The sequence below is a fragment of the Stegastes partitus genome, unplaced genomic scaffold (assembly GCF_000690725.1).
Source record: "Stegastes partitus isolate 25-593 unplaced genomic scaffold, Stegastes_partitus-1.0.2 Scaffold1176, whole genome shotgun sequence".
NCBI lineage: Eukaryota > Metazoa > Chordata > Actinopteri > Pomacentridae > Stegastes > Stegastes partitus.
This window is the reverse complement of record NW_007578907.1, coordinates 77421-88010: the sequence shown is the minus strand read 5'-3', so window position 1 is coordinate 88010 and position 10590 is coordinate 77421. Positions and strand designations below refer to the sequence as shown.

Below are 10590 nucleotides of genomic sequence, written 5' to 3'. Positions count from 1 at the left end.
CTGAACCAGAGCTCTACTGACTCAACAGAGAATCCAGACTTAATCGTAATATTATTTGACTTTATTACCCAGATTCATACTCAAAACTAAAGTTTAGTTTAGAGAAAAAAAACCCCTCTAAAATAAATAATAAATATGTTCTAAATAAATCAGATAAAGGCCCCTCTATGTTCAGGTATACGTTTTATGCTACATGAACAACTTTGGTTGGAGGTTTTTTTGTATTTGGACAGATGGAGACTCTTCTAGAAACATCACGAGCAGCTTCTACATCGACCAGAAACAGTTTGTAGCTTCGGCGACTGAATGTCGAGCTGGATGATTATTCAACAACTATTCTGACAATTAATCTGTTGAACTTTTGTATTTGTGCTGTGACCTGCTTTTAGCATGAATTTACATGTTCGGCCCGTCTTTGTGACAAATCTGCTGATTATTATTTCTTTAATTTGAATCCAAACTGCGACAGGACGCTGAAACCACCGATCAAAGCGTCTTAAAGTCGAAAGTGACGCCTTTGAAATGATTTCCTGTGTTCGACCAGCAGTCAGAAAATTACATTTGAGCAAGTTTCTAATTAAACTGTAAACTCTGTGACTTTAGCTTCTTCAGTGAATATTTTTCTAGTTTCTTTCCTCTGTGACAGTAAACTGAGGAAACTCTGATCCACATTTTAAACAGTTTCTGACGTTTCAGAACCAAACAGCTCATTGACTTTTATATAAAAATACTTTCTGGTTGTAAACGAGAACTACGACGCTGTCAAAGCTCCTGATGCGTTTATCATTCGCTGCTTTAGTTGATAAGAATAAGAGTTATAAGTTTAAGAGAACAGTAGCTGCTGTGCATCTAAATAATACGTTTTTATGACTCTGACCCTGACGTGGGATCACTAGAACCCGTGTAGAACTGGTCAGGCAGGTGTTGGACTGTAATCCACACTGCGAGCAGGACGAGCTGCAGACTTTTGAGAAAAGAGAAGAAGAACGGGAACTCTAACGTGAAGCGTGGGGTTGCACAAGGCGCCACGCAGCGAGCCGATAAGCTCCTGTTTCATCACTTCTGCAGAAACAGACCCCCCAGATGTTTCCTCTGCTGCCTGCTCACGTCCGACCACTGTCCTCAGCGTCGGGTCACGCATAAATCACTGTCACACTCACGGGCAGCGCCGGCTGGCCTCGCAGCTCGTTCTCCGTGGACATGAGCAGCAGCTCGATCTCCTTCACCCTCTGCTCCTTCTCCGGGTCCTCCTCGCCATAGTGTCTCTGAAACACAGCTCAACGTTAGATCCGGCTCGGCCTCACAACACCGAGTTGTCCTGCTGTCTGTCTGTGTGTCTGTGTGGGGCTCTACCTGGATAGCAGCGGTGCCGTGGTGCGGGATGTTGGGGATGTTCAGGATGTTCAGGTGCAGCGCCATCGGAAACGGCACCTGTTGGTCCAAACATGGATTAATTATCAGGGGTTCCACACTTATCTGGTTTAGTCCAAAGATATTCAGTTTACGTCCCAGAGGAGGAAAGAAACTGAAACTACTGACAGAATTAGACATTTTCAGCACCGTGAGACGTTCTACAGAAAAACAACAGAAAACATGATCAGCAGATGATAATAACTGTTAGTTTAAGTCACGATGATTCAGCTTCAGCAGCAGCTTCTCTTGAACTTATTCTAAAAATCACACCGCAAGCAAAAAAACCTGCTCAAATCGATCATTAAAATAGTTCCTCTTTGCAGCTCTACTGTCAACATTAATCTCATTATTTAGTCGCTGCAGCTACAGAGCGATTCAGGCTTTAACTTATATACAAATGAGGTTCTGGAGCTGAACTTAAGGTGCTGCAATTAGCAGAAATAAGCTGGAGGCGACCAAAGCGGAGCTAAAAACCAGGTTTAATTCAGAAATTGGCTTTAAATTTGAACTTTTTTGAATGGAGTTTGGTTTGATGAAGGTTCTCGTAGAGCTGCAAAGTACTGATGATGTTCTGGTCGAACCGATCAGCTGTTTGGTCTAAAATGTGGATCAGAGTTTCCTCAAACGTCTCGTTTAGTCCAAAGATTTACTGTCACAGAGGAAAGAAACCAGAAAACATCCACACAGACAGGATTCAGTCGGCCTTTTACTCACTCTGTGTGTGTCGGATATGAAGTTGTAGTTCAGCGGCGGAAGCTGCGTGTGATTGGGCGAGTGGTGGGGGTAGCCCATGACGTGATTGGACGCCTTGACGTATCCGTGACCAATGGAGAGCGAGGAGCCGTTGTTCTTGGACGCGTTCTGCAGGTAGCCCTCCTGCTCCACCTTCCTCCTCATGGTGGAGTTCCAGTGGTTCTTGATGGCGTTATCGGTCCTGCAGGGAAACATTGGCTCGTTTATCTCAGCTCAGAAACACAGCAGAGTCTCGTCTGGGCTCCGCTGATAAGGTTCTCGTCTGGTTCTCTGCAGTTCTGCCCTTTAACCTGCTCTGCTGCAGCCTCTCACCTGCCCGGCAGCAGCTTGGCGATCTCGGCCCAGCGGTTTCCCAGCTTCTCGTGGGCCTGGTAGATGATCCGGTCCTCCTCCTCGGTCCACGACGTCTTCTTCACCTCCGGGTTCAGGTGGTTGTGCCAGCGCTCGCGGCACTGTTTCCCGATGCGGCCCTTCAGGTGCTTGGCGATCACCGACCAGCGCTTGGCTCCGTACTTCTGGACCAGCTCGATCACCTGCAGCAGGAAAGACGAGGAGGCGGGAGGAAGGAAGAGACGAGAAGAAGGGAAAACGATCGTCCATTAAAGCTTTGGCCTCTTTATCTCTCAGGTGCATCGGAGCACCTGCTGGGAGTTTCCAGTGCAACGTTAGCCGCTCTGCTAATCATTACTGCAGCATCTGGGTGGAAATTTAACTCCAGAGCACGAAGCCGCCGGTCGAACTACGTGTTGTGCAACGACAGAGCGAACCTGTGCAACAGCAGGAGGGGTTGCTACAGAGACGTTGCTTTAATCACACAGGAACACAGAGAGGCTGCTTCAGCTCCAGAGCTGCATTCATGTCACGTCTGAGCTGTTTGCGCAGAAAACTGAAGGAAAGGTTTTGTTCCCAAACTCCAAAAGAAATATGGAAAGAATCGCACATGTCCCTCAACACTGTCTGATTCTGTCTAAACATTTATGAACGAAAAAAAAAATCCCCAAAATTAAACACGAGCTGCTTTTTGATCTAAAAAAAATCCCACAATGCATTGCTTCTGATAACGTCATGGGCTCCAACCTGCAAGTCAGCAGCTACAACTTCTTTCATTGTTATTACAGTTTACTGCCATGTTTAAAGACGCTGCAGCGGCAGAATTTAGACTTTTTGATATAAAAAAACAATCAAAATAGTCAGTGATTGATTTATTATCTGACAGCCAATCGATTGCCTCCATGTGTCCCTTATAGCTGCAGCGTGTGTGTTGTTTTCTGCATCAACCAATCAGCTGTTTGGGCTTGAAAAGGTCAGAAACTGTGAAAAATAAGTGAGTCAGTGTCTCACATTTTAAAATTTCAGAAAGCTTCTATTTTAAAGCAGCTTTTCTTTGTGTTTTGTGACTCCGACTGAAGACGAGAAGCTAAAAATTAGTGAAATGTTTGTCAGAATTAAAGCTCTTTTCTTGTGTTTTTCCTCCTGATGCTGCAGCACGGTTCAGGCTTCATGTGGGTCTCTCAGTGTTTCAGCTCATTTAGATGTGAACGGTTCTCACCCGCTGGTCCTCCTCTTTGGTCCACGGCCCTTTGATCAGCTCCGGGTTCAGAACCTTCTGCCACCGGTGTTGACACTGAACGTCCGTCCGGTTCTGGTCGAAGCAAACACAAGATTTATGAAGTGACCAGAAGCTTCAGTGAGAACCAACAGAAGTAACAGAGTTCTTGAAGTCCAGACTCACAGTTAGAAGACTGGCGATGAGCTTCCAGTCTTCTGATCCGTGAAGCTCCACCAGCTTCTTCAGCTTCTCGTCCTGCAAGAGACAGAAGTTTGTGAGCGTTTGTCCTCAGCAGACGGACCGTGGATGAGGACCAGAACCTGGGCCTACCTCCTCTCGGGTCCAGCGGGTTTTACCCAGGTGCCGTTTCCCCGTCTTGGCCAGAGAGCCGTCGTAGTCGTGCTCGTACATCTCGGCCTCGTCCTCATCCTCCTCGCTGCTGTAAACACTGAGACACGGAGCAGAGCTTTAATCAGAGGTGGAGTCGGACAGAAGAAAGACACGTGAAAGAAAAGGGAAATAAAAGCACAATAAGTTCCAAACTACTCCCTAATCATCCCTCAGCAGCATAAAGCGGCTGGCAGCTGCTCAGGTGTCAGCGCAGGAACAGAACCAGTCATTCTTGAAGGTTTGGCTGCAGGCTTTGGGCCAAGACGCCCACAGGGGGGAGCAGGCAGGGAGGGGAACAGGTTCCTCTGTTGTTGGTTTCCACAGATACTGGGTTTGGCACATGCATCATGATTTTTTGTGACCCCGACATGTTCAGACCTGCAGCCCGCATTGTACAGTGCCGTCCTGCGTGCACGCGCGCACGCATACCGACGGGCTAGTCAGCCAATCAGCGCGCGGGGAGCACGCGCAGAGCCAGGTACAGAGCGACAGGTGAACCTGGAGCCCGACTGCGCGTTCAGCTTCCCTATTTCTCAACGTAGCGAGCAAGTCTGTGGAGAAACAGCTCGAGTTTTTCTCACCACTGACGCTCAAAGCGAGAAAAACAAGTTTAATTTAAATCGAAAATTCCGCGTGATTTTAGCGCAAAATGGAGAAAAAAAAAAGTGCAATATTTTGCCCAGAAAGTGAATTCACCGTTAATTATAAAGCAGATTTAAAACAACAGCTGCTGCGTAAAAGTGCTTTTTAGTTAAATAAAAAAAAAACAAAAGATAAATAAAAAAAAGAAAGAAAAGAAAAGAAAAGAAAATGAAAGAAAAAAAAATATTGATGTCACGAATTAACCTAAAAACTTTAAATCCTGAAGCTGAGATCCTGCAGAGTTCATTATTTAACGGAGTCATTCGCATGTAAAGGATTAAAACTCTATTTATGATAAAACCAGAACACAGTCAGAGGATAAACCGCTTCAGCAGTTTCAGGGTCTCAGAGAAACTTTCCAACAAACTCGCAGCTTCTTCAGACAATCAGCGAAACTAAACCAACAATAAAAGATCAAACTCCAGTTTTCAGCTTCACGCGTTCCTCAAGAACAAACTCTGAGCACCGGACAGAAACAGTAAAAGCTGCAGCAGCAGGTTCCAAATAACAAGTGCCAAGCGGCGCTTCGTGATGCTGCGACTTTAACTCGGACTTTGTGCCAACTGGACGGAGTCTGCGGCTCAGAGCGCACAACCGAAACACGCGCAGCGCCGCTTTAAACGGAGCTCAAACCTTCACCTTAATAGCAGCACAGACCGAGTGTGACCCGGTGCTGCTGTCCCTCCGGTCCGCTCGGGTCCGCAGCGTGGCGGCAACCAGCGCGCCTGTGCGTAAAAGTGTGCCGAGGAGCGCACATGCCGGACGACCACCTGTCAGTGGCGCGCTCTGCTCCGCGGCCAAACTCAGAATAAAGCGGCGCGGACGGAGCGCGTGGCTCCGCTGCGCTCACGCAAATAAACCCCAAAGAGACAGAAAAGCGTGTGCGTGTGGGCTTCACCTGTTTCTGGGCCGCCGGGTCATGGTTCCGTGTGCGGCTGCAGGTCGCTCTCAGCCCGTTCAGTCGCTGCGCTCGCTCGGCTGCTTCTCCCGGACTGGAGGCAGGTTGACATTAATTTAAACTGCAGCAGCCTCCGCCCGCTTCCCCTCCCTTCCTCCGCATCCCGGTTAGTTTGGCGCTTTTGGCCCCTGAGCCGCACTGCGCATGTGCCGCGAGAGCCCTTCACGGGCAGTCGGAGATTCAGGAGACGTGAAGATAACGCGTTCAGCTGTGAAGATATTTCCAGAAAATGTGCGAGAGAACAAGTATTTAAATAAAACTACAGATTTAAAACATCCGGAGTCCTTCTTCTGACACAGAAACACTCATTTCTGAACCACGTTCATGTTTATATCACGTTATTGTTGAGCTCATTTACTAACTTTACTCCCTGCTGGGGGTTTAATCTGTAATGTTTTATCATAAAAGCTCAAATCTACAAACTAGCTGGCAGCTAAAGCTATAAAATAAATGCAGTGCAGCACAAAGTCCAACTTCACCTCCAAAATAAAAGCATGAAACAGCACAACATGGACACACTGACTCCTCAATGCAGTACAAATACACAGAAGTGTATTTATGTTCAGTGTTTCAGAGCTCATGAATGAAAGTTTACTGAAGAAGTGAATTTTATTGTTGTTTGTTTAGTTTTTGGTGCCAAATGACCAAAAATAAAAAAAATAAAACTAAGTCACAATAAGAAGTTCTGAGTGAGATCTGAACACATTTTAATCCTCGTCTGTGTCTTAAATCAGCTGCTTCAGATGTCTGGAGCCGAACCGGGTCGCTCCGGGTCGCTCCGGGCTGCTCCAGGTCGCTCCAGGCCTCTGTGTCCGGCTGTCCAACACTTCCCGAGTGTCCCTGAAGGCACCACCGCCCCGAGGCGCGCTTTGCTGCCGGTTCGGCGCTCAGCCGGACCGGTTTCGCTCCTGGACAGCAGGAGGAAGCGACAGGTGCAGATTCGGTACCGAGGATTCCTACAGCTGCTGCACATGTTTAGAACCGATTAGAACCGAGTCCAAGGTTCGGTTCCTGCTGCATTGTGTTACATTGTTGTGTATTGTGTTGTTGTGTTATTATTGTGTTATTATTGTGTTGTTATTGTGTTGTGCTGATGTTCGGTTCTTCTTCCTGTTGTTTTCCGGCTTCAGTGTCTCTGTGGTTCGGTTCCTTCATACCAGTTCTGATTCCGGTCCTGGTTCTGGTTCTGGTTCTGATCTTAGTCCTGGTCTTCGTCCTGGTTCAGATTCTTGTTCTGGTCCTGGTCCTGGATCTGATTCTGATCCTGGTTCTGGTCTTGGTCTTGGTCTGGTTCCGGTCCTGGTCCTGGTCCTGGTCCTGGTCCTGGTTCTGATCCTGGTATTGGTTCTGGTCCTGGTTCTGTACATGGTTCTGGTTCTGGTTCTGGTCCTGGTCCTGGTCTGGTTCCATACCTGCCTGGTCCTGGTCCTGATCCTGGTATTGGTTCTGGCCCTGGTCTTAGTCCTGGTTCTGTACCCGGTTCTGGTTCTGGTCCTGGTTTTGGTCTTGGTTCTGTACCTGGTCCTGGTTCTGGTCCTGGTTCTGGTTCTAGTTCTGGTCCCTGTAGTTCCACTTAAGCATCAGACTAAAGCTGACAGGAGCTCAGGTCAGAACCTGGTCACCAGGTCGATTTTTTTTCAGCCGATAAGTTTTTATAGTAAACAGACTTTATTAAAATCGTTAAAGTAAAAACACAGAAAAAGACTGAAACAGACTCAGAGTGACGTCAGAGGTTAAATCTACAGTTATTATTGTTTAATCCATTTATTTTAAATAAGATTCTCTAACTTGACATTTTTAATGAAAAACAACATCATAAAACTATTATTACAACATAAATACAATTATTTATTTTATAATAATAAAAATATTTATTATTATTAAAATGGAATAATAAAGTTAATTATTAAAATGAAATAATAAAATCATTTATTTTATATTAAACTATTTATTTTTTATCATTATTATTAAAATTAATATGTATTAAATACACGTGATGTGGACATAAAGTTGCACGTAGAACCTGTTTTTAAACCCAATAAAACCTAAAAAAAAACCCTATTTATTGTCGTAATTATGATCATAATTATTAGTGTAATAAAAGTCTCTGACATTTGTTAAAGGTGACTCAGTAACAGGCTGTTAAATAAAGATTTTAATGTAAAGTTCATGATAACAAACAACAAACAGCAGATCAGTTCTCCAGAGTGTCGTCACTTTATTGACCCGTTAAATTAAACAATAAAACCGAACTGATGACGTCTCCTTCCAGCAGCATGAAGCCGATTATTTAAACCTCGTCGTTCTGACCTCGTTAAACCTGAGTTTGTTTAACTCTGAGAACTCTCCTGATCGTTCCTCATGTTGTTCTGTGTCGTTCCAGCTGCTGGAGTTCTTCTGTGTTCTTCTGTGAACTTTAATTGCCTTTACGTCTAATTACAGGCCTGCAGAGACATAAAGAATCCGCTGGTTGCCTGCTGCACTCACCTGTAGCTCCACACCTGTGCACACAAGCATTGTTCCCGCTGCCTCGAGGTGCTGCTGTTTCTAATCTATTCAAATCAAACTTTAATTACACGGCAGCTATCGTGCAAGATGGCAATAGAAGATGGCCCACATAAAGGGAGAAGAAGTGGGTCAGCGGCAGAGGTTCTGTCCACTGGGACGACGGCCGCCTTCACGTGTCCTCGCCTCCTCGCTGCACACTCGCCTGTTCCCTCGAGGGTAATATTAAAAACTTGTTATCTGAAACCAAATTGAAAGACGGCAGCCAGGATATGCAAATGGAGCCCGAGCAGGAAGCCGGGACCATTCAGGCATTTGCATGGGCGCGATTGGACAGGTCGAGGGCAGGTATTGTGCCGGCCGCCCCCCTTTGCAAAGCTTTGTGTGCACAGGTTGGAGATTTGAATGATTTTAATGATGGCCCGAGGTCTGCTGGGGGACCAACAGGCCGCCGATTGTTGGCGGATGTGTGTCAGTATTCGCCGTGATCCAAAGTCAAACAGCAGCTGAATGGGAGCCGTCGACACGAACGCTGGATTCCTGCTCGCTGTTGTTCAGACCAGCAATTATGCTGCACTGGAGCTTCTCGTAAACGTCTTTTATTGTGTTAACAAAAAGAAAAGAGCACATCCCCTAAAGACACAGTGAAACAACCGCAGATATGTGTACAACCATCAGAGTTCAGCTGATTTATAGACATGAAAGCTGTCATGTTAAAGTCAATCACTGCAAAAAGAACAAACTACTATTTTTGAAAATACTGATTTTTTTTTATGTGGACATTATTTACAGTTTTTTTTATTTTTTACAGTCACCATGTAAATTAAAACTGTTTTTTGTGGGATTTTACAAGACACCTGTACTTTTTTTAAAAAAGGGAAAATATGTAAAAAAACAAACAAACAAACAAACAAACAAACAAAAAAACCAAAAAAATAAAAACAGTTTCAAAAATATTTAACATCTTTCAAAACTAAATATACAAAAAAAAAGGTAAACATGTGAATTAATATCCTTTTTGTGGAATTTTACCAAATATTTGTAAATTTTTTTTAAAAGGGAAAATATGTAAAATAACAGTTTTTAAAATATTTAACATCTTACAAAACTTAGTACACGATTTAAAAAAACAGCATTTCTTTCCTAAACTAACATCATTTTTTTTTGCATTATTTTGTTTTAAAAGAACAAATGATAATTTTGTAAAAATACAGATTTTTTCTTTTGTTTTCATTTTTCATTTACAGTTTTTTTGTTTGTTTGTTTTACTGTAAACATGTAAAATAATACTTTTTTCATATTTTGTTTGTAATTTAACAAAACTGGGAAATCTGTAAAATAATTTATTGTTAATTATATATATATTTTTAAAAATTACAGTAAAACTCTGTGAACATGCTGAACACATACATACGACACTGTAAATTTTTTATTTTTTTAATTAAAAATGAACTCCTGAGCTACATCAACAAGAACTAATGTAAAATAACAGAAAACAAAAATAAATCAAAGTAGACTTCCTCGCCTTAATTCTGCACGATATGTGTTTTGTTAAAGGTTGACTTGTTAAGGTTTAATGGAGGAGATTTACATATAAAAACGATGAAATTACCACAAATATGGCAGAAACATCAGGCTTCAAGCTCCAGAAAAGAAGAAAAGAAGCAGTACGAGTTGTTGTAAACTTTTATTAGGAAAACATGTAGAGATGCTGTAGATTTACCAATTCAGTCACTACTTGTAGTTTTTTAATCATCACGTGTAGATTTTTACGCGGAACTTTCCCTCAAAACCTCAAATTACGGATTTACCCTTTATAAAATGCAGCTAGCATCAAGTTTGAAACGAGTTTTACAGCCAGCGTTTGCAACCAAACTGCACAAATGATTTAATTCAGCTTTCATTTCCCTCTTCACGTTGCTGACTTCAGCCGTCCGGTCGCTCGGAGGCTGCCAGAGGTGCAGGTTTTGCATTTTCCTTCGGGCTGACTTCCTGTGAAAGACTCCTCCACGTCGTCTGGAGCCTCCAGCCAATTATGTAAAGCATGACCTCATCGGAGTGCGGCCGCCGCCCACCTGCACGCGGCTTTGTCTTCTACAATTACGCCAGATTAATCACGTTCACATGCTGTCGTCCGCAGATTTGCAACCTTCCGCTTTCACTCGATTCCACAGGTACAGCTGTCGCCCGCTTGTTTACGGCCGCGATGTTCAGAGGAACACGTGAGGAGCTCCAACAATGGCAAATACGACCATTTGCACAAAGCAGGCGTCCGCTGAGCCCCTCATTCTTCACCAATCTGTCCATCCATCTGTTTAATCCCTCTAATGAGCTGCAGTGCTTCTCTCTGATGCTCGTTCATCGAGGTGCTGCGGCCACG

The 10590-nt window shown here is 44.1% G+C and overlaps 1 protein-coding gene across 1 annotated transcript in view; it reads right to left on the bottom strand.

Moving 5' to 3' along the window:
* The window catches only part of myb (v-myb avian myeloblastosis viral oncogene homolog), a 10903-nt gene extending 5169 nt beyond the window's left edge, over positions 1-5734 (bottom strand). Inside the window, exons 1-8 of the mRNA XM_008297008.1 lie at positions 5646-5734; positions 4046-4163; positions 3899-3970; positions 3716-3808; positions 2479-2699; positions 2128-2347; positions 1354-1431; positions 1161-1265 (exon numbers count right to left, since the gene is read on the bottom strand). Of these exons, the coding sequence (XP_008295230.1) occupies positions 1161-1265; positions 1354-1431; positions 2128-2347; positions 2479-2699; positions 3716-3808; positions 3899-3970; positions 4046-4163; positions 5646-5668 (930 nt within the window). The 5' untranslated portion in view covers positions 5669-5734. The remainder of the gene's footprint in view (positions 1-1160; positions 1266-1353; positions 1432-2127; positions 2348-2478; positions 2700-3715; positions 3809-3898; positions 3971-4045; positions 4164-5645) is intronic.
* Between the last annotated feature and the right edge of the window lie 4856 nt (positions 5735-10590).